This window comes from Eumetopias jubatus, unplaced genomic scaffold (assembly GCF_037043125.1).
Source record: "Eumetopias jubatus isolate StellerSeaLion01/CBP00866 unplaced genomic scaffold, mEumJub1_p1.0 scaffold_1, whole genome shotgun sequence".
Lineage (NCBI taxonomy): Eukaryota > Metazoa > Chordata > Mammalia > Carnivora > Otariidae > Eumetopias > Eumetopias jubatus.
The window spans coordinates 137,351,116-137,375,233 of NW_028274807.1; the positions used below are offsets into that span (position 1 = coordinate 137,351,116).

The 24,118-nt window shown below is 40.9% G+C and overlaps 1 protein-coding gene across 1 annotated transcript; it reads right to left on the minus strand.

Annotated features, from left to right (window-relative positions):
* Positions 1 to 807: 807 nt before the first annotated feature.
* Positions 808 to 22,736, minus strand: NKIRAS1 (NFKB inhibitor interacting Ras like 1). The gene is made up of 3 exons (XM_028099166.2): positions 22,643 to 22,736; positions 6,945 to 7,186; positions 808 to 1,252 (listed from the first exon to the last, which is right to left on the minus strand). Exons 1-3 carry the CDS (start codon positions 22,734 to 22,736, stop codon positions 1,010 to 1,012), a joined length of 579 nt encoding a protein of 192 aa, XP_027954967.1. The 3' UTR covers positions 808 to 1,009.
* Positions 22,737 to 24,118: the final 1,382 nt, after the last annotated feature.

The window sequence follows — 24,118 nt, forward strand, 5'->3', positions numbered from 1 at the left end:
ATAGATCAAATAGCTGAGGGGTGCCTGGGTAGCTCAGGTGGTTAAGCATCCAATTCTTGATTGTGGCTCAGGTCATGATCACAGGGTTGTGAGATCCAGCACGGAACCTGCTTAAGATTCTTTCTTTCACTTTCCTTCTGCTCCCTGCCCCTACTTCTAAAAAAAAAAAGCTGCTTTGTCAGTTGAAATCCTAAGCAGCTTGCCTCCTACTTCTAAAATTAGTTACAGTATCGTCAACTTGTGAAATACAGTTAGTCCCACTGCCCGGATATTGCCAAAATCTTCAAAGAATACCATAGTACAAACTCCAGTATCTAACCTGAAGTCCAGTATTTTTATGATACATTTTATTCCACATGACTATGTATCCAGAAAACTGTTGAAGAGGTATAGTAATACTTGTGGGAATGGAAGCTTTAGTGTCCTTCAATGCTTAGTGGTTTTCTAAAGAGCAAATGCTTTGAACGTATTTACACCATCTACTACCTCAAGTCATGCTAAACATATAATTTGAACAAAGTTAAATCATAGGTTTTGTTCTATTTAGCAAGGTCTCCATGAGATAAAATTTAACACCTAAATTGTTTACCGTTTGTGATCTAAAAATGTCATTTTATAATTCTAGACATTAGATGATTAATGAACTTCTTAAAGGTATATTTGAGCAGAGAAGTTTGCATAAAGTTACACAGAAAAATGGCTTCTGAAACAAGTTGGGGGTTGTGGAGCTACTGGTCTTACAGACATACCTACATACTACCCAAACTTTATTTTACTCTTTGAACAAGTGCAACAAAAATTAGGTGACAAGTTTCAAACAATGACAATGCAAATATATTACTTCATATCAGGCAATAAACTTAGCCCAAATAATTTATGACCTAAAGTACATGACTTCCTTAAAGGTTTCCTAAGGACCAAAGGTAGATGCAAATGGCTTGTTTTAAATATGTGCATGGACACCTAAAGGCAATCACTATTCAACAGACAGTTGTAGCATTACTGATTTTTAGTTCTCGGAGCTAGAGTTCCCTTTGTTTTTCCTCCCAGGCAAAGGAAAGCTTGATTTGCTCTGGGGCTGGGAAAGTTTGCTGGCTAAGAGAGTGAAAGGCTCAATCAGAGTTCTCCGATCTGTAACCGTTACCTCCCACAGGCGTACTTTCTCACTTCTTGCCCATTGCTGTGCCACCTCAGCATCCACTTGTCTCTGCTCAGAAAGGTCAATTTTGTTTCCTAATACGACAATTGCTACCTGAAAGGAAAATAAAAAAGATTACACTTTGCTAACATTAGTTCCTAGGCAAGATAGAAAAATCAAGAAAACTGTCCTACTGAATATAACTGCTGCTTCAAAACTGATCCTCAGATGTGACCTAAGTTATAACTTCGTAGGACATTAACCTCATTCTTCCTGAATGCATTGGTGTTAAAAAATGCAGATGCTGTACAGCGTGTTAACTAGGAAACATTTTAAATGATCAGTAAGTGAAGTCACTCAAGTCTGTTCACATTATTCCTGATCACAGACAAGTGCCTGATGCAAGCACTAAACATTTGTTGAATGTATGGACCCATAAGAATATTTTACACTAAATGTAAGGCAGTCACATTCACTTAAGCTGAGTGCTTACTGCACACCATGCAGTTTCAGGCCCCCAGAATATGGCACTCACAAGGCGGTCAAAGCCCAGGACGAGGGGAGGTCTGGAGGAGAGAGAGTATCTAATTTTCAGACCCTTGACTGTATAGAGAAGACAACAAAACAAGATACGGAAAGTAGAAGAAGGGCAGTTAAGAGTTGTTAGAGAAGGCATCTCTGAGGAGCAGCTTTGAACTAGGACATGTAAGCCATTGCTGTGTTCCTGCCTTAAAACGGAGCTCTCCGTGCTCCAGTTGGACCATGCCTCCTAGGTAGGATGGAACAGGCCCCAGAGCTCTGGTTTTCTTGGCAAGTCTCATACTCCTTCATTTCTCAACAGGATCTATCCCTTTAGGTCCTCCTGCCATTCATCACCCACATTTTCATCTTCACATGTTATCACCTAGTCTGATCCAGTTGCAGAAACTGTGCCACGTTGCCCCTAGACTTTAACAAAATCCCCTTCTTACGTCCCCATCTCTGCTTTGGATGTTCCCTTCATCTTTCCTAGCTGAAACTGGCTCAGCTCTGTAGTACTCACTGGCACAGTGGGCACAGGGGATGTACGGGGTATCCTTGTCTCTCAGCGCTGCCTCCAATAACGTCCTCGAAGAACCGTAGAACTGAAGGCTGGTGCTGTTAGTCTGTCCTACCTACTACCTGTTTCCCACCCCCACCCTGTTGCTACTCATTACAGACCTGGCTCATGGTCACTCCCACACTACTTCTATCGTTAAGTCCTAGTGACTTCACACCATATGGATGACCCTTCCCAAATAGCCTTAATTATCCTCCTGCCTTCTCCGGCCATTCACGCCCATGAACACATCTGCTCCTGCCATTATAATTGCCCCCTCCACAGGCCCAATTCCAGGAAACCCACTCCCACCCCCACCTTCCTAGTTCATGCCTAACACCCTGACTACAGCAATCCTCAACACCAGAAGGACCCTGTCTCTCCCACCTTGATCACTGACCTTCAACCCTTCTCCTGACCTCAGTTCTGGGCCCAGTTTAGATTCTCTTAATTTACTACCTTGACATCATCATCCCATTGTATTCACCTGGCCAACCCCCCCAACCTTAAATTTAACTCTTAATGGGACTGTGCCTACACCGCCTACTGAACATGGATGGAGGGGAAAAAAACAGCCCTCCTGGCTGGTCCCAATTCAATAACTACTGACTTTAAGTGAGCTGGTGTTCTCCAGCAAATATATTAATGGCTCCTACCTTGAACCTCTTCAACCTCCAACATCTTTCCCCACCTTACCCTCAGCGGATGTCCACACTATTTCAGTAAGGAAACAGAAGCAATTTAAACTTTCACCTGCATCCACCACCACATCTAACAACCTACCGTCTTCTCGAACCCATCCTCTACCCCAGACAAGACTGTCACTCCAACAATGATTCCCCTCCCCATCAATTTCCTATCGAATCATTCCATGAGCATGCAAACACTAGCTCTCGTCTAAAAAAGCCCTCTTCTATACATCCTCCAGCTCCTCTGTTTCCCTTTATAGGACAATATATTTTACCTTTTGACTCAAAATTCTTTCAAAGAGATATCTTTGCTGTGTCTAATCCTTATATCCAGTCCAATCAAACTTCATCTCACTGTTTTACTGTGTTCTTAAGACATCCCAAGTTTCAGGGCGCCTGGGTGGCCCAGATGGTTAAGCATCTGCCTCGGCCCGGGTCATGATTCCAGGGTCCTGGGATTGAGCCCCACGTCCGGCTCCTGACTCAGCCGGGAGCCTGCTTCTCCCTCTGCTTCACCCTCTGCCTCTCCCCCTGCTCGTGCTCGCTCACTCTCTCTCTCTATCTCTGTGTCTCGAATGAATAAATAAAATCTTAAAAAAAAAGAAAAAAGGCATCCCAAGTTTCTAAAGGCTGGCCACGTCTTTGCCCTCAGCTTTTCTGACCTACCTGCACCATGATATAGTTAGATCACTCCCTATTTTTAAAGTGGTTTCTCCTCAACTGGTAACTGTTTTAAGTGCTCCAGAGCAACAGCCTTTCACAAAACTTGCTTCTCACCTTGTCCCTCAACTATGTTGTCTGTGTCAACACAGCAGTCAAAATGAACATTTTAAAACAAGTCAAAAGATGTTTAGCCTTATTCATATTAAGGAAACAAACTACTAAAGTACCGTTCTCACCCAGAAGATGCACAAAATCCACAAGCACACACTGTTGTCAAGACTGGAGAATAGGCACTTTCATACCCTTGTTATGGAAGGTAATTTGGCAATATATCCTTTGATTCAAAAACCCCATTTTGGCTGATCTTAAAACTATACCCTAAAACATACAAAATAATAAATATGTAAGATTATTCATTGTAGCACAGTTCATAATAGCAAATGACTGTAAATAGCCCAAGTGTCCATCAATTTGGAAGTGGTTAAGTAAGTATGATCATCCATGCAATGAATATGCATCACTTTTACAAAAAGGAATCTAGGGGCACCTGGGTGGCTCAGTTGTGAGGCATCTGCCTTCAACTCAGGTCATGATCCCAGGGTCCTGGGATGGAGCCCCACATCGGGCTCCTTGCTCAGTGGGAGGCCTGCTTCTCCCTCTCCCATTCCCCCTGCTTGTGTTCCCTCTCTCTCTGTCAAATAAAGAAATAAAATCTTAAAAAAAATTAAAAATAGAAAAAATTTTAAAAAGGAATCTCAGTACTGCTATGGAAAGGACTCCCAAGATATATTACATGAATGTCAAGGTGCCAAACACTATGCTACCTTTGGTGTAAGAAAGGGGGGGTGGGGGAAAACTATATGTATATTCCTATTTGATTTATCTAAAGAAACTTTGGAAGGATGCCCCAAAACAAGTGGTAAAATATTTAAAAAGCATGCTTGAGGGGCACATGGCTGGCTCAGGTGGTGTAGGATGTGACCCTTGATCTAAGGGTCATGAGTTCAAGTCCCATGTTGGGCACTGAGTTTACAATCAATCAATCAACAAATGAATAAAAAAATAAATGAATAGTATGCTTGAGATAAAGGAACTCAGTGGTTGAGGACAGGGGTGGGAACTAGACCTCACAATAGTCCTTTTTATGTATCATTTTTACTTCTGAGCCATGTGCAATCCTCATCCAATGTTTTTTTTAAATCAAACATGAAGGGCACCTGGGTGGCTCAGGTGGTTGGGTGTCTGCCTTCAGCTCAGGTCATGATCCCAGACTCCTGGGATCGGGTCCTGCATCGGGCTCCCTGCTCCTTGGGAGCCTGCTTCTCCCTCTGCCTCTCTCTCTCTCTCTGTCTCTGTCTCTCATGAATAAATAAAATCTTAAAAAAATAAATAAATAAATCAAACATGAAAATAAATAAATAAATGCAACCTAAGCTAGATCATGTCTTTCCTTTGCTCAAAACCAATGGCTTCTGATCCAAAGTGTGGCCTTCATTTCCTACCATACTCCTCCTAGCCCACTCTGGCCTCACTGTTGTTCCTGAACATGACAAAGCCAATCCCAGACCCTTGCACCAGCTAGTCCCTCCACCTGGAACACTCCTCCACCACACGGGCCTGGCTCCCTCCGTCACTTCCTTCAAATCTCTGCTAAAAGTTACCTTATCAGGGAGGCCTTCCCAGATTGCCCTACAGAAAAATAGTACCCTTGCACCCTGCTTTCCTTTACTTTTCTACACAGCATCTGACTCTTCACGATACACATTTGTCTACTGTATTCTCCGTACCTTTTACCTAAAACAGTGCCAGGCATATAGTAGTTGCTCAATAAGCATTTGTTGAATGAATGTGCTTCTTAAATCTCCCTAACCACCATATGAGAAAGGTACTATTATCCCCATTTTACGGTTAGGGAAACTGAGGCAGAAAAGTTGAGAAGCAGAGCCAAGATTGGAGTATCAAATATGAGTGTTCAATGAATCATTCTTTCAACTTTTGGGGGGCAGGGAGAATATGAAGGATACCCTAGAAAATAACAACAGCATTTATCTGTTTAGGTGGGAAAAGTGGGAAACGGGTGGGAGGAGAGCATCCATTACCTGTCTCTATGTCTTTTGAAGACTGAACCTTGTAACTGTAATCCATTCACAAAGCAAATAAGTATTCAAAATAATAAGATATCAACAACCCAGATGTCCTTCAACAAGTGAATGATTAAAGAAACTTTGGTACATAAATACCATGGAATATCACTCAGCAATAAAAACGAATGAACTTCTGATACGTGCAATAACTTGGATGACCCTCCAGAGAGTTATGCTGAGTGAAAAATGCTGATGCCAAAAGGTTCCGCACTGTATGAGTCCATTTATGTTAACACTCGTGAAATGACAAGGTTATAGAAATGGAAAATAGATTAGTCAGGGATTAAGGGGAGGGGAATGGGAGGAAAGTGGGTGTGGCAAAAAAAAGATAACAGGAGGCATCCCTGCAATGACGCAACTGTTCTGTATCTTGACTATAAACCTAAATATCTTTATGGTAACATTATACTAGTTTTGTACAATGTTAGCACTGGTGGAACTGGGTAAGAGATCTCTATTATTTCTTAAAATTGCATATGAATCTACAATTGTCTCAAAATAAGTTTAACATAATAAATAAAATATAAAAATCTAGGTTAAGAACATCTAGCCAGTGCTGTTAACCAATATATTATGTGGTTCCCTAGATGACAGGGAGTCAGCTGTGTGAAGATCTGGAGAAAGCTGCTTTCAGAGTTCCAGGGAGGGAACCAGCAATTGACTGGTTCAAATGAACAAAATCATCACATTGAATAAAACAAAGGGTTGTACCAGTGTCCCTGGAGTACAGTGACAGAGGAACAAAATGATAAAAATAAGATGAAAAGGATAGGTATGGGCCAGATCATTTAAGGCTACAGATCACGGTAAGGAACTTATTTCTCAGTAGTAAATGAGGAGAATCCAATCATTTTATTTATTTATATATATTTATATTTACAGTTATTATTTTCTGCTAAGGCCGAAAACAAGAATCCTATTTAGCCAAGGAGACAAAGAGAGCCCTAGGAAACCGTGATCCCAAACAATATGAAGTGAACTACATAGTATTTGAGACACAGTGTCATTAAAATTCAACTTGCACATGGTAACAAGCAAAAGCAGAAAGTCAAATGCTGGTCCTGACTGAATTCGTTCAATCCTGTATTTCCTGGGCTAAGAAAAAATATTATGAAGATTACAGATACTGTGAATACAATTTAATGTTTTTTAAATATTGTAACTGCCCAAAAGTTCATGCTACAATTTAAATATTACTATTCATAGTTAGCATTTTTAACAGACCCACTTACCTCCTTTTTGTCTTTGAACTTATCAATCTCTTTCTTCAGAAGCTCTACTCTTTGAAAGGATTCAAGGTTATTCACACTGTACACAAGAACAAAGCCATCAGCAAATGAAAAATAATGCTTTGGTAGCTCCACGCCTTCCTGTAAGCCTCTGGTGTCATAAAGATGTAACTGTTCCTTTACTCCCCGATCTGTTTCCACTGAAGCCATATATACATCTTCCATTGTTTCACAATCTTCCATTCCTGGGATTAAAAAGAAATTACTCTTATATCGAACCATCACATTGTATACCTGAAATTAATAAAGTGTTAATTTTATTAACTCAATAAAGAAAAAATATTCTTTTTGGATAACTCAGTACCAATTGGTATTTTCTTCTCCTTTAGAAGTTGGCTTTCTAGAAGTTTCCCTATTTACTACATATAAGAATCGCATTTCCATCTACTAAACTTCTTTAAGGTGAGAAAGGTAGTTGTTATAGTAAGTGAACAAAGTGGTATTAAAATATATTTCTTCTGTATAGAAATAAAAGTAGAAATAAAAATAAGGCAGTTGGAGGAAGAATTACAACTGAAGAAGGACAGGAGACTATTCACATCTCTTTTGGTTTCTAATTTGGTAGATACTATCTAAACCCAGGATGCACAAATTGAGTCTTCAGTGTATCTGTCGCTTTGTGCGCCCTGGGGGCCATAAAATGTGGCAATTTTTTTTTTAAGATTTTATTTATTTATTTGACAGAGAGAGACAGCGAGAGAGGGAACAGGGGGAGTGGGAGAGGGAGAAGCAGGCTTCCCGCGGAGCAGGGAGCCCGATGCGGGGCTCAATCCCAGGACCCTGGGATCATGACCTGAGCCGAAGGCAGACGCTTAACGACTGAGCCACCCAGGCGCCCCAAATGTGGCAACTTTGGATTACAACCATCATTTGAAGCCAGCCTGGGATGCTAAACCATGGAACTCATGGGAAGTATCTTTGTATGCCAGGTAAGTAGGATGTGTTTTCAGTAGGAGAAGGTATGAAAAATGGAGATGCTTTTTTGTTGAGGAATAAAAAAATAATTTTGTCCTAAAGAGCATCTGGTGGTCTGAAGAGAAAAAAAACAGGACAAAATCAGAATGGAGAAAGTTGTAGAAGGTCTGTGGAAAAGGAGTATTTGGAAAGGAATTTTATGTGTGGTCAAGCTGGCTAAGATTAAAATGAATTTATGTTAAAATGAGTTTTAATATCAAAAGCTGGTGAAAAATTAGAATTTGGTTTTCTCTCTGTTAAAAGGAACATAAAAATCTTAAGTATCTTCTCCAAATACAAGTGGAAAAAACTTAAGCCATCTAGACCGGTTACCTTACCTTATTCCATCTACCAAAAAAAACAAATTTAGATCCAACATTCATGAGTGAGTTTTGTACCTATTTCATGGCAGTAATTTTAAAACAGAAGCTATAAAGTCTCTGTATCTGTGTGTTTCTGTGTGTCCGTATGTATGCATTATAGTTATGTAGTATTTTCTACCTCTGGATGGTACTGCTAAAATTTGTATTAAAAAACAAAAAAAAGCTCTAGGGACGCCTGAGTGGCTCAGTCAGTTAAGCGTCTGCCTTCGGCTCTGGTCATGATCTCAGGGTCCTGGGATCGAGTCCCGCTTCGGGCTCCTTGCTAAGTGGGGAGTCTGCTTCTCCCTCTGCTTGCTGCTCACCCCACTTGTGCTCTCTCTCTCTCTCTCTCTGACAAATAAATAAGTAAAATCTTAAAAAAAAGAAAAGAAAAGCATAAGGGTGAAATGCACAATAGCACACTTGAGAATAAAAGCCCAACTGCTCCTTATGAGGTTTTCATTTCTCCAATACTGGAGAATATATTAGTCATTGATAGTCTTTTGGGAAAAAACTACTACAAAGCTCTGTAGGAGAATTTCACTTTCGATTTACAGTAATTAAAACTGTCTTAAGGGGAAAGGCAGGGCGCCTGGGTGGCCCAGTTGGTTAAGCAACTGCCTTCGGCTCAGGTCATGATCCTGGCGTCCCGGGATCGAGTCCCACATCGGGCTCCCTGCTCAGCAGGGAGTCTGCTTCTCCCTCTGACCCTCTTCCCTCTCGTGCCATCTCTCATTCTCTCTCAAATAAATAAGTAAAATCTTTAAAAAAAAAAAAAGGGTAAAGGCAAATTTGGATCCTGTTACCCCTCCCCAGGCTATAAATGTAAAGCAATACTAGTTGTTAGGAGGATTTGAGGAAATACCTGCCACTATATGGAAATTAGCAAGAGTACAAATCATCAGGCCAGCAAAAAATCCCTATAATAGTGCTGTATGGCCTGTGAAGAAACCAGATGGCATCTGGAGAATGACCATGGATTATAGAGAACTAAGTAAGGTTGTCCTAATATTACCCAAATCACTGAACAAATAGTACATGGTGTAGGCTCTTACCACGTGGTTTTGGATTTAGCCAATGCTTTTTTTTTTTTTTTTGGATTTTATTTACTTGAGGGGCACCTGGGTGGCTCAGTTGGTTAAGTGTCTGCCTTCAGCTCAGGTCCTGATCTCAGGGTCGTGGGATCGAGCCCCACATCAGGTTCTGTACTCAGCAGGGAGCCTGCTTCTCCCTCTCCCTCTGCCTGCCACGCCCCCGCTTGTGCTCTCTCAGTCAAATAAATAAAATCTTAAAAAAAAATTTGAGAGACCACGTGTGCGCACATGAGCACATGGGGGGGGTGGGCAGCAAAGGGAGAGGGAGAGAGAGAATCTCAAGCAGACTCCCAGCTGGGCACAGAGTCTGATGCAGGGCTCAATCCCACAACCCTGAGATCAGGACCTGAGCCGAAACCAAGAGTCAGGGCTGAACTGACTGAGCCACCAGGCACCCCCTTCTCCCCCAATGCTTTCTTTAGTATTCCTTTGCATTCTGAGTCACATGGGATGGTTGACAATGGGCATTCCAGGTATTGCCACAAGGATATTTGCACAGCCCCACTATCTATCATGGTAGGACTGCTCGTGATTTGTCTTTATATCCACCACTACTCACAGTTAAAAGGTTCCATCATGTCAATGATGTGATGCTAACCTCTGAAGACTTCTGTTAAGAGTCTTACTTGAACAGTCTCTGCTCTCATCTGAATAAGCAAGGACGTGCCATCAATCCACAGAAAAGTATAAGACCCTGGGCCAGAGCAGTCAAGTTTTGGGGGGTTACCTGGTCAGGTTAAGATGTGTCTCCTACTGGGCTCTGTGACTGACAAGATCCAACAGTTTCTGATTCCTAAGACAGTTAGGCAACTGCAAGGGTTCCTAGATCTCCTGGGGTACTATAGGGCTGTAAACCCAATCTAGCACAATGCCTGTACCCTCTATACCATCTGGTGGAAAAGGCAGCCCATTGGCATTGGGCAAAACATTAAGCTGGCTTTGACCAAGCTATTAATTACTCAAGCATAGGCCTCAGGAATGCCTTTACCTAGTATCCCCATGACCCTAGATGTGACCACTATGCCAAATGGGATAAGTTGGGCATTTTGGAAGGAACAGCATAGAAAGTTAACCCTATTGAACTTTTGATCACAAGTCTGGAAGGGAACAAAGATACGATACTTTCCTATTGAACAAGTATAGGGGGCTATAAGGCCCTTCGACAAGTGAAGCCCCTAACTGCCACTCTTCCAGTAATTGTCCAGACTGGGTTGCCTATAATGGGGTGGTTAGATTGTATATTCACAAGACCAGCCTCTGCCGTAACACCAGCCCCTACACTGCAAAGATGGCATACTTACGTACAACAACAGTGTTCTTGACAACGGTCCCATGGGAGCGTTGAATTACATGGTATCTTGGAGCCGGTAGAATATGAAACCTTTAATGATCACCCTCCCCCAAAAGCCTCCTACGGAGACCCCCTCACAAGCAAGGCACATACCCTATTTCTGAAGATGCTTGGTATATGGGTGGCTCTCCTAGAAGGAATCCTAGTCACTAACTGCAGGAATAATCCCACTCCAGACTGATACTATCTGGTTTGAGACTGCAGATAATAAAAGTAGCCAATGGGCTGAATTGAGAGCTGCCTAGATGGTATGTATGCATAAACCTTGACCCCTTACTCTCTGTATGGATAGTTAGGCTGTCTATAAGGGCCTGATGGGCTCAGGATGACTGGAAAGTTTTACAGAACCCATTATAGGGAGAATTATGAAAGGATATGTGGAATATGGGACCCTGCTGCCTCCCATACTGTTTTCCATGTCTCAGTGCATAGGCCTGTCTCACACACTGGGAATACTGAGGCAGACATTTAGCAAAAATCAGGGCCCTTACCCCCATGCAAAGTTCAAAACTGGCTGCACGCTTATTGCAATGTAAGGCGGGTTGAAACATAATGAAGGGAGCTGGCATGCTCCTTTGCTATACTGACATCCTAGCAGCATCAGTAACTGCCTGATCTGCTCCCATTTGAGACCTAGGAAGTTCCACACACCACAAGACACATACATCATGTGATCAAATTGTTTTTAGACTGCCAAACTGATTATATCGGCCCTCCAATCATGAGTCAAGGGAAAAAGAACACTAACTTGTGTGGATACAGCCAGGGCACATCTAAGTCCTTCCCTGTAAAAGAGCCAATCAAAATGCCACCAGCAATGCCCTAGAACAATTTAGTGCCATGTACAGATATCCTCAAAGGATAGATTGTGATATGGGAACGCATTTCACTAGATATGATGTGAGGACATATATTGGTGGTTTCATTTACCCTATGATCCACAGGCCACCAGGCTAACTGAAAAGAATGGCATTCTTAAAGCTCAACTCAAAGCTCTCTTACAGACGCCACGGTTGCATGGATAGACAAGTCTTGCCAGAAACTATACACTTGTTAAATTCGACTCAGACCATCTGTGGCACCACCCCAAATGCATGGTTAGGTACCAAAACCAGCATGCCTTGGACTATTGCCATCCAGAAAACGAGGCCTGAGACGCTGGTTGCTGAATTCATAGCAGGCTAGGGACAACTGTGGTTCCAGTCTCCTCAGCCCATTCTCCTGGGGGAGGGAATTGAACGGGGGGTTAGAATGGCAACTTCCCCTGGAATGATAGGCTATTTCTTGCCAGAGTGAGAAATGTCCCAGAGAGCTAAAGTGGTCCCCATTGCTCCTGCTGGAGTTGGGGCCAAAACAGTCAACATAGACGTATTCCAGACAAGCATCCATACTGAAAGGCATTATAGTTGCCTTTCATGGCTGTTTGCACCACCTTTAATTTTACATGTACAAACTGACTCTTGGGCCCCAGGGCAACATGTCTGGTATGTCCCACCTGCTCGTGCACCTCAGGCCACCTCTGTGCTCCTGACAAGGGCAAAGGCACTAGAATCATCTCAATAGAGGAAGAGAATATCCCCAGACAAGTACCTACTAAACATTTACTCTTTTATCCTCAGCCTGCTGGTTCTCATGTTCTGGTAAAGGAAACCCTTTCCTGCAATGAACATGGACATATGTGGATGGTTTACAATGAGATTCATGCTACATATGTGGTTTGCTTCCCTTTTCATAGGCCTCTTCTCCTGTTGCTATCTGTATTACTGCTGTGGTTTATGCCTTCAACTTGAACACAGTCTGGCAAAGGAACCTACTGCCAAGAGCCCCTCTCTAATGGCTCAAGGGAACACTGCAGAAGAGATGGGCATGGGAAATTATGACAGCCATATTTGAGGGGTGGAGTGTGTGAACCAAACTAACACCAAACTAACACCATCTTGGACAAATCCGCCATGATGACAGCTCTGTGACCAGAAGCTTTCTTAATTAACCACAGTCCCCCCTCCCCCATTCCTTCTGTTTAACCATACCCTTAGGGCATAATGTCCTTGATCTGCTCTGGAGATATGACTATGATTCTCAAACATTTCTTCCCAGTGGTCTTTCCGCCTGTACTACTCAGCCTCTAGGGCTATAAAAGTAGGTCTTATGGGGGGTAGGGTTGCAGAGATCTGCTTGTAGCTACCCAAGACACACTTGTCTGCAAGTCCCTTTAATAAACCATTTTTGTCAAGCTTGACTTGGCCATTTTCTTCAATTTTATGGTTCCTTCGGCCTTTGGAGATCATTTTGTGTGTACCTCCCTTTTCTTTCTTTCTTTTTTTTTTTTAAAGCTTTTATTTATTTATTTGACAGAGAGAGACACAGGGAGAGAGGGAACACAAGCAGGGGGAGTGGCAGAGGGAAAAGCAGGCTTCCCACGGAGCAGGGAGCCCAATGCAGGGCTCGATCCCAGGACCCTGAGATCATGACCTGAGCTGAAGGCAGACGCTTAACAACTGAGCCACCCAGGCACCCCTATGTACCTCCCTTTCATACTGGTCTATTAAGTGTGCAATATCATTATGTCTTAAAAAAAGTACATACCTTAATTTAAAAATACTTCATTGCTAAAAAATGCTAACCATCACTTGAATTTTCAGGGAGTTGTAATATTTTTGCTGCTGGAGGGTCTTGCCTCAATGTCGATGCCTGCTGACTGATCAGGGTGATGGCTACTGAAGACTGTGGTAGCTGTGGCAATTTCTTAAAATACGACAACAATGAAGTCTAGCACATCAAATGACTCTTCCTTTCACAAAGAATTTTTCTGTAGCATGTGATGCTGTTTGACAACATTTTACCCACAGCAGAACTCCTTTCAAAAATTAGAGTCAATCTGGGGCACCCGGCTGGCTCAGTCGGTATGGCATGCAACTCTTGATCTCAGGTTCATGAGATCAAACCCCCACATTGGGCGTAGAGCTTACTTAAAAAGATGAGACAAATTGCTGCCTTTTTTAAATTAATTTTTTTAAGTACTCTCTATACCAAACTTGGGGCTCAAACCCACGCAACCCTGAGATCAAGAGTCATACACTCTTCCAACTGAGCCAGCCAGGCGCCTCCTTGATGCTGCTTTTATTAGATAAGTTTATGTGATACTCTAAATCCTTTGTTGTTATTTCAACAGTCTTCACAACATTATCACAGAAAGAGATTCTATCTCAAGAAACCACTTTCTTTGCTCATTTGTAAGAAGCAAATTCTCATCTGTTAAAGTTTTATCATGAGATTGCAGCAATTCAGCCACATATTCAGGCTCGCTCCATTTCTAATTCTAGTTCTCTTGCTATTTCTACCACATCCACAGTTACTTCCACCACTGGTCTTGAACCCCTCAAAGACATCCATGAGGGCTGGAATCAACCTCTTCCAAACTCCTGTTAATGTTGACATTTTGACCTGTTCCCATGAATCATGAATGTTCTTAATGTCATCTAGAATGGTGAATCCTTTCCAGAAGGTTTCAACATACTCTGCCCAGATACATCAGAAGAATCATTATCTATGGCAGCTGTAACCTTACAAAACGTATTTTTTCCCTTTATTTTTTTTTATGTTCAGTTAGCCACTTAAACAGTAAGACTTGAAAGTCCTTGACCCATGGGCTGCAGAATGGATGTTGTGTTAGCAGGCACAAAAAATTAATCTTGTTGTACACTTGCAGCAGAGCTCATGAGTGACCAGCTGCATTGACAATGAATAATAATATTTTGAAAGAAATATTTCTTTTCTGAGTAGTAGGTCCCAACAGTGGACTTAAAATATCCAGTAAACCATGCTACCATCCAGGCTTTGTTTTTCTACTTATAGAGTACAGGCAGAGTAGATTTAATGTAATTCTTAAGGGCCCTAGGATTTTCAGAATGGTCAATGAGCACTGGCTTCAACTTAAAAGCCCCAGCTGCATTAGGTCCTAACAAGAGAGTTAATTTGTCCTTTGAAACTTTGAAGCCAGGCCCTGACCTCTCCTCTCTATTAAAGTCCAAAATGGCATCTTCTTCCAACATAAGACTATTTCATCGACACTGAAAATCTGTTGTTTAGTGTAGCCACCTTCTTTAGGTATCTTAGCTAGATCCTTTGGATCATTTGTTGCAGCTTCTATAACCATACTTGATGCTTCACTTTACACTTTAAGGTTATGGAAATGGCTTCTTAAACTTCCTGGGCCAACCTATGCTGGCTTCAAACTTTTCTTCTGCAACTTCCTTACCTCTCCCAGCCTTCACAGAATTGAAAAGAGTTGGGGCCTTGTTCTGGATTAGGCTTTGGCTTAAGGGAATGTTGTGGGGCTGCTTTGATCTTCGATCCAGACCACTAAAACCTTCATATCAGCAATAAGGCTGTTTCACTTTTTTTTTTCATTTGTGTGTTCACTGAAGCAGCACTTTTAATTTCCTTCAAGAACTTTTCCTTACATTCACAATTTGGCTAACTGGTGCAAGCTTTCAGCCTATCTTGGCTTCCAACATGCCTTCCTCACTAAGCTTAATCATTTCTAGTTTTTGATTTAAAGTGAGAGATGTGCAACTCTTCCTTTCACTTGAACACTTAATGGCCACTGTAGGGTTATTAACTGGCCTAATTTCAATATTGCTGTGTCTCAGAGAATAGGGAAGTCTGAGGAGAGGGCAAGAGATAGAGGAACAGCCTGTTGGTGGAGCAGTCAGAATACACTCAAAATTTATCAATTAAGCTCACTGTCTCCTATAGGTACAGTTCATGCCTACATGAATTGTGCCAAAACAATTACAATAGTAATATCAAAGACCACTGATCATACATCAACATAACAAAAATAGTAATGAAAAAGTATGAACTATTGCAAAAATTACCAAAATGTGACACAAAGTGAGGAAATGCTGTTGGAAAAAAGGGCACTGACAGACTTGCATTGTCAATGCAGGGTCACCACAAATCTCAAATTTGTAAAACAAACAAACAACCTGCGAAACAAACAAAAACCCCACAGTATCACTAGTATCAATGAAGCACAATAAAATGAGGTATGCTTGTATAGGTTTTTGAAAACTCTTGCTATAGTTTTTGTAAACAAACTAAAATCTATAGAATGATTTGTTAAAGGTGCCTTATATGAAATGTCTGTAAGTATTAAATAAAATCTCCATAAAGTATTAGATTGAAAGGAAAATCGAGTAATGATAAACAGCCTGGAACATGAGAAACCAAAAATTTACTTTTATCACCCTAATTCTTTATATTAAGGAATATGGTCAATGTTTAGGAAGGGAAAATTAATCATAGGTTTGAGTATATGTATCATCCTCTGATAAATTAAGCTACCTTAAGGAAATTAAAGGTTATTCTATCAAGACATAAACTTATTGGGCTTTGATTACAAAAAAAGAGTTATAGGCAAAAATTACAAGACTTTCGTCATGGTACATGTTTTATCCACCAAAAGCCAGTCTGGTTTTCCTCCTCCACTTCACCCCTCGCCCTTAAATGTTAACTTTTTGACATTTTATTACTTTATAGATCAACTGAAGCCATGACTCTTCCCACCAGTCTCTAGATCTCTCCCACTCTACGTTGCTGAGCAACTACACCTCCCCCACACCAACAGAAGACTAAGGGTGCAATCTCTGGAGAGGGTAAAACAGAGTATGCTTGGGTTTGAGTTCCACAGTGAAAGCAGTTAAGTGACACACTCCCTCTACTCCCAAAATATTGGAGCTGGGCCTTTATCCTTTAGGCAGAAGAATATGGCTAGTGAAAAAGGAAAATTCCTAAATATACTAACATCTAGGGTTCCTCCAACAAATGCCTCACCAGATCACCTTATGGTGAAGTTCCAAGGCATAAACCCTATCCTCACACTTAGAGCTTTCAATTAGCTTTTTACCCACCCATTCTTAATTTTTTTTTTAAAGATTTTATTTATTTGAGAGAGAGAGAATGAGAGACAGAGCACAAGAGGGAAGAGGGTCAGAGGGAGAAGCAGACTCCCCGCCAAGCAGGGAGCCCGATGCGGGACTCGATTCCGGGACTCCAGGATCATGACCTGAGCCGAAGGCAGTCGCTTAACCAACTGAGCCACCCAGGCGCCCACCCATTCTTAATTAAGAACAGATAACAAAGAATTATCAGATACTTGAGGAAAAGAGGGACCAGAAATCAGAAAAGAGCACCTTAGAGGGAAAAGACTATGCAAAGAAAACAAAAATACTACCCAATATTTACTAAAAGGGACAAGATAGTATCCTGTTCTTATTTCATGGATGCCCTAAGAAATGAAAACTAAATAGAAGGGCTGGAATATAAAGATGAGGAAAATTCAGAAAGGGAAACAAAATATTGAGAGATGAAAAACAGAAGCGAAATTTAAAAATTAGAGGACTAGTCCAGAAGGCCCAGCATCCAAAAGAGTTCCAGAAAGAGAGAACAAGAACACAGAAGAAGGAAAACCTCAAGAAAATAATTGAGAACTGAGTAACATGCATTTCCATATTGAAAGATCCCACCGAGTGCCCACTACCACAGATGAAAACTAACTTGATACACCACTGTGAAATTTCAGAACACTTGGGACAAAAACGAGTCTACAAAAGCTTCCACATCCAAAACATCAAGAATCATAATGGCTGGGATGCCCGGGTGGCTCAGTCGGTTAAGCGTCTGCCTTTGGCTCAGGTCTGGGATGGGAGTCCCGCATTGGAATCCCTGCTCCTCAGGGAGCCTGTTTCTCACCCTGCCTGCCGCTCCCCTGGCTTGTTCTTAAAAATCTTAAAAAAAAAATCATAATGGCTTCTCAAAAGCAACACTGGAAGCAAGAAGAGAATCTGATAAAATTGAAAAAACACATCCTCTATGAACCAGCAATTTCACTCCTACATATATAACCCAGAAATTGTCCACATATGGGGCACCTGGGTTGCTCAGTCCATTAAGCAGCTGACTCTTGATTTCGGCTCAGGTCATGATCTCAGGGTCAAGAGATCGAACCCCGTGGGTGGGCTCCGCACACACTCAGCATGAGTCTGCTTGTCCCTCTCCCCTTCCTCTTTGGGCCCCCTCCCCCGCCCACCTCACACACCTGTGCGCACACTCTCCATCTCTCACTCAAATAAAATCTTAAAAAAAATTTTTTTCCCACATAATAGCTGGGCTAAATGTACAAGACTTTTCATAATAGCATTATTTCTAATAGCCCAAACTGGAATTAATCAAAATGTTCATCAAAAGAGAGGAGATAAATTGAGGTATACTCATACAATAGAATACCATAAGCCTTTATGGAAAAAAATATTTTTTAAGATTTTATTTATTCATTTGAGAGAGAGAGAGACAGAGCGAGCAGGGGGAGAGGCAGAGGGAGAGGGAGAAGCAGACTCCCCGCTGAGCTGGGAGCCTGACATGGGGCTTGATCCCAAGACCTGGAGATCATGACCTGAGCCAAAGGCAGACACCCAACCATGTGAGCCACCCAGGCACCTCAAGCCTTTATGAAAATTAAACCACAGCTATTTACAACAATATAGATGTATCCTAAAAAAAAAAAAAGTGAATGATTAACCAAAAGTCAAGGGAAGGGCTGAGTTATGATCAGAAGGAGATATATGGCACTACTGGAGTGCCTTCAATATTCTACTTTTTGACCTGTGTGGAGATTACACAAAGGATTGTTTTATAATTATTCATTAAGCCATACATGTTTTATGCACTTTTCTATGTGTATGATGAATTTTATAATAAAAAAAGAAAAGATGATAATGGAACAATGCTTGCAAAATTGTGACAGGAAATTATTCTCAATCTAGAATTCTACACCCATCAAAATTCTAATTTTGAGAGTAAGAGACATTTTCAAACATATGAAGCCTCAAAAAAATGTGCCATGTACATTTCTTCAGGTAACTATTTGAGGAAGCCCTCCATCAAAATTAGCACATAATCATAGAGAGAGGAAGACCTCAGATCCAGAAAATACACCCTAACACAGAGGAACAGGAAATTACAGGGACAACTGTAAATACCACTATTCAGAATCCCCAGGATAACTACACACAGCAGCACCAAAGTACTACCAACCGTAGAGGGCATTTTAAGGGCTGTCATCACGTGATGCTCCATTCCTTTGTACAACCTCTTCAACACACAAAAAGTCCTGGAAGATAAGCTCCACCAAGAGGGTGTAAACCCAAAGAAGATAACAAGAGATAAGAAACAGGACTCAGGGGGTGCCTGGATGGCTCAGTCAGTTAAGCAGCTGATTCTTGGTTTGGGCTCAGTTCATGATCTCAGGGTGGCAGGCTCCAGGCTCTGTGCAGAGTCTGCTTGGGATTCTCTCTCTCCCTCTCCTTCTGCCCCTTCCCCCTCAAATAAATAAATCTTTTTTTTTTTTAAGATTTTATTTATTTGCCAGAGAAAGAGCAAGAGAGGGAGAACAAGAGCACAAGCAAGGGGAGCGGCTGGTAGGGGGAGTGGCAGACTCCCTGCTGAGCAAGGAGCCTGATGCCCAACTCAGTCCCAAGACCCTGGGATCATGACCTGAGCTGAAGGCAGACACTTAACTGACTGAGCCACCCAGGTGACCCTAAATAAATAAATCTTAAAAAAAAAAAAAAAAAGAAGAAAAGAAAAGAAACAGGAACTCAAACCCAGGAAGAAAGGTAAAGAAAAGTTCCATGGTTCCATTCCTGTGTAATAGGCCTAGATAAGAGAATTACTAACTCCTGGAAGGATATCTCCAAGCGGGGGTGGGGGGGGGATTATCTGATGTAACTAACTTTGTAAAAAAATTGAGAACCATGTGTACATGTGGAAATAGCAAAAGTATAAATAAAACTAAAGAAGTGACAAAACAAATATTAGCCTCCAGAAAAACAAAAAGGAAAAGAAACAATCATAGTATAGAACATTGCTCAGCAGAGAATATTTACAGGCACCAGCAGTTCCTAAAGTGTGGTCTAAAGATCCCTCAATGTCTCCTTTCAGGGAATCCACATGGACAAAACTATTCTCATAATGATCAAAGACATTTGTCTTTTCCACTATGTTAACATTTGCACTGATGGTGCAAATGGTGGGTAAAACTGTGGATGCTTTAGTATAAATTAAGGCAAGAGCACCAACTGTATTTATTAGTAGTTGTATTCTTCACATCATACTTGCAGTTTGGAGGAAAAAAAAAGCCAATTTGAGTTAAGAATGTCCTTGATGAAGCAGTAAAAATTACTGATTTTATTATCTCAATCCTTGAGTATACATATTTACATTTCTTAATATTCTATGTGATTAATGCATAAAGTATTCTGCATAATGAATTGTGGTAATTGAAGGAAAAGCTCTTGTGTTTGAGTTGCAAACTGAACTAGCCAGTTTTTTTTTAAAGGAAGGAATGACAGGAAAACTATTATTTGGGGTACTGGATAAATGTTTTCTCAAAATGAATAAAGGGAGCCTATCGTTTTCAAGGACCATAACTGGCAGTATTTGTTGTCAATGATAAAATTTGATCTTTCAAGTGAAAATGAGAATTGTATGCTTCCTAATACTAAGACTGATGATGATATTAATAAATGTTATTTGGAAGATCTGCTTATCTCAGCGAGCCAGTATTTTTCAAATGATCAATTTATGATCTTTAAAAACCATTGTTAGGTAAAAATCCCATTTATAGTTCAAGATAGATCAATGAGATTTTACTATAATAGAGTAGGAAAAGTTCACTGACGTGGTTTCCAATAAGCTTTAAGTAAATATCACTTGTTGAGTTATAGTGAAATAGCATAGAATACCCACAATTTCTTTTTTTAAGATTTCATCTGAGAGAGAGGGAGAGAGCACAAGCAGGGGGAGGGGCAGCGGGAGAGGGAGAAGCAGACTCCCTGCTGAGCAGGGAGCCTGATGTGGGGCTCAATCCTAGGACCCTGAGATCATGACCTGAGCTGAAGGCAGGAGCTTAACCAACTGAGCCACTCAGGTGCCCCAAGAATATCCACAATTATCTGGAAAGGCTATTAACATACTCCTACTTCTTCCAACGATTTATCTGTGTGAGGCCAGGTTTTCTTCATATATTTCAACTAAAAATACCACAACTGATTAAATACAAAAGTAAGTAGGTATGATAATCCAGCTGCCTTCTAGTAAGCTGAACATGGTTTTCAAAAAATGTAAATCAATGCTCATTCTCTCACTTTTTTGAAAATATATTTTTCACGAAAATGTTATCTTAGCATGTAATGTTTATTATTTTAAGTAATGAGTATTTTTTAAAATGTTTTAATTTCTTTTTTTTTTTAAGATTTTATTTGTTTATTTGACAGAGAGAGAGATAGCGAGAGCAGGAACACAAGCAGGGAGAGTGGGAGAGGGAGAAGCAGGCCTCCTGCCGAGCAGGGAGCCTGATGCGGGGCTCGATCCCAGGACCCTGAGATCACGACCCGAGCCAAAGGCAGACACTCAATGACTGAGCCACCCAGGTGCCCCTCAGTTTTAATTTCTAACACAGTAAAAATCCATCATGATAAGGGTTTTTAGAGGGTAAAGAGATTTTCTCCCCTGGGCATAATTTATTTTTGCACAGGCATAAATTAGAATCAGGAGGTAAAAAAATTAAGAATAAATAGTGCAGGGGCACCTGGCTCAGTCAGTTAAGTGTCTGACTCTTGATTTTTGGCTCAGGTCAGGACCCTAGAGTTGTGAGATGGAACCCCACCTGGACCTGCTTAAGATTTTTCTGTCTCCCTCTCCCTTTGCCCCTTCCCCCATCTCTAAAAGAAAAAGGAAAAAAAAATCAATATGGCAGCATTTGTGACAGGAGGGATTCTGAAACCAAAAGTTCTCAAAAAATTTGAGAACTGCAGGCACCAGCATCATAATAAAAACCAAATATGGATTTAACCAAAATTGTTATATATTATTTTGGGAAGGTGGAAGAGAAGCAGAGCTAATCAAGATGGTTAATAAAAGACAGAAATGTGCTCTGAGCTACTTGCCAGAGATAAGTACTTTAAAGACCCAAGGTTCCACTTACCTAACAAACTCCATTTCATTCTAACCTGTATGGTCTGCCTTCCTTCCTAAATGATCTCCTTAAAAAGCCAGAGATGGGGTCTTCTTCACTTCTGTGCCCTCACAAGGCCTCATTACAGCTTGTATCATACAGCAAGTATTTACTAATTATTTAACTCAATAAGTGAAAAAATGACATAATCCAATTCACAAAATTAGGTCATATTAGAGCAAATAACTGTTTCTTCCATTTTTAAAACTTATACAGCAGTCTTGGAAAGTATGTTTGAAACTTAAATGAGATCATCATTCAGTGTATTCTTTTTTTTTTTTATTTATTGGAGTGATAGAGACAGCTAGAGAGCACAAGTGAGGGAGAAGGAGAAGCAGGCTCCCCACAGAGCAGAGGAGCCCGATGCGGGGCCTGATGCGGGGCCCGATCCCAGGACCCTGGGATCATGACCTGAGCCGAAGGCAGATGCCCAACGACTGAGCCACCCAGGCGCCCCCATCATTCAGTGTATTCTTAAGTCAGTGATCTGTGACTCCGAGACCACTATTCATTATGTAAATACACAGGAAACCACATATGCATGCACACATTTGTTTTCTTACCTGTTGTAGCTTAAAAAATACTCTTGAATTTCAATAACAAAGTTTATTTTTCTCTCCCCTATACTCCCCCCTCCTCCATCCCCCTGCCTTTAAATCTCTGTTGACTTCTTCAACCCTTTAGTCCTTCTGGATTACACCTCACTTTTGTGTACCATCACCCATCTTTAGGTTATCATGACCAACAAAAGACCTTGAGCAGTTCCAGGAACCTACAGAGAAACTAGAGAAAAATAATCTTACCAATAGTATGATTCCCATAAAGAAGCTGCTCCAAAATTGCTGTTTTCCCCACAGATAACAAGCCACAGACCACAACCTTGCAGCCCTTTCCCATCTTCTCTCAGGATATATCACTGTGAAGAGAATAAAAGATCTGTGAAACTGTATACTGTTTGAAGCAACCGTTTTTCTTTTTTTCTATGTTTAAATAAGTCATACATACACAGGGGATAATTCCAAAAATAAAAAATACAATAGGCATAGCCTTCCAAACCCCATTCCTAGTCTCCCATTTGCTTCCTTAGAGCAATCAGTATTACCAGTTTCTTGTACATTTTTGCAGAGATAATCTAGATAAACACAGGAATACATGTAGATATGAATACATGTTTATTTTCAAAAAGAAAAAAACATTTTATACAAAGAATATTTCAACACTAAGTCTATAGGATCTAAATCAAATCCTAGATGAAACCAATCCTTGAAAGACACTGCCTGCTCATCAATATTTACCTGGAAAGAAAACATTTAAGTAAAAATTTAAGGAGGTGTGAAGACAAAAATCTGGATAGAGAACAGACATGATTTTTTAGAGAAACATTAATGCTATTAATGCCATCAGTCTTTTCTCAGGAGAGTGAAAAATTGGATTTTCATAGCCACGTGGGCTCTTTTTGTCATACTTCTTTTTGAGTTATGCTGTTTTTTAAGATTTTATTTATTTATTTGACAGAGAAAGAGAGAGAGAGAGAGGGAGAGAGAGCACAAGCAGGGGGAGCAGCAGGCAGAGGGAGAAGCAGGCTCCCCGCAGAGCAGGGAGCCTGATGTGGGGCTGAATCCCAGGACCCTGGGATCATGACCTGAGCTGAAGGCAGATGCTTAACCGACTGAACCACCCAGGTGCCCCTGAGTCATGCTTAATGCTAGAAAAATTGCTCATCCTAACATATCCAAGGAAGAGCAAAATTGGGTAACATTGTCTTCAATTTTCCTCAAAGCTTTTATTTTCCAGAAGTTAAGATACCAGAAACCAAGGCAGAAAGGGAAAAAAAAAAAGCTCACTGAATACAACAGAGTAACTTGATAAGAGAATTTAAATTTCCACACTGCCTTTTTCCATCTCCACCACTTTCTTATTTCTCCCAATTCTCTTCTTACCTAGAAGTGTAGAACATGCAATAAATGACTAAAAGGGATGCCACAACTCCTTGAAGTCAGAAAGCACTACACCAAGAAAGTTCAGATAAGCATTCAAAGGGCTTCCAGATACCTTTCTGTATATGCACATGTGTTGTACATTAGTATTGTTTGTTTTAACCAATACCAAAAATATTAAGCAACAAATGAACTTCCCATAACTCTATTTTCTCAAAGTCTGTAATATTTATTTGTTTTAGAGAGAGCAAGCAAGTGTGTGAGCCAAGGTGGGAAGGGCAGAGAATCTTTTTTTTTCTTTTTTAGGACTTATTTATTTTAGAGAAAGAGCACACATGAGCA

What these genes read in the sequence shown, in the direction of transcription:
- NKIRAS1 (XM_028099166.2), bottom strand. Translation starts at nt 22,736, where the DNA reads ATGGGAAAGGGCTGCAAGGTTGTGGTCTGTGGCTTGTTATCTGTGGGG. An exon ending in TTATGGGAATCATACTATTG is followed by an intron (nt 7,187 to 22,642) that starts GTAAGATTATTT and finishes TTTTAATCCCAG; the next exon opens with GAATGGAAGATTGTGAAACA. An exon ending in AGTTCAAAGACAAAAAGGAG is followed by an intron (nt 1,253 to 6,944) that starts GTAAGTGGGTCT and finishes TTTTCCTTTCAG; the next exon opens with GTAGCAATTGTCGTATTAGG.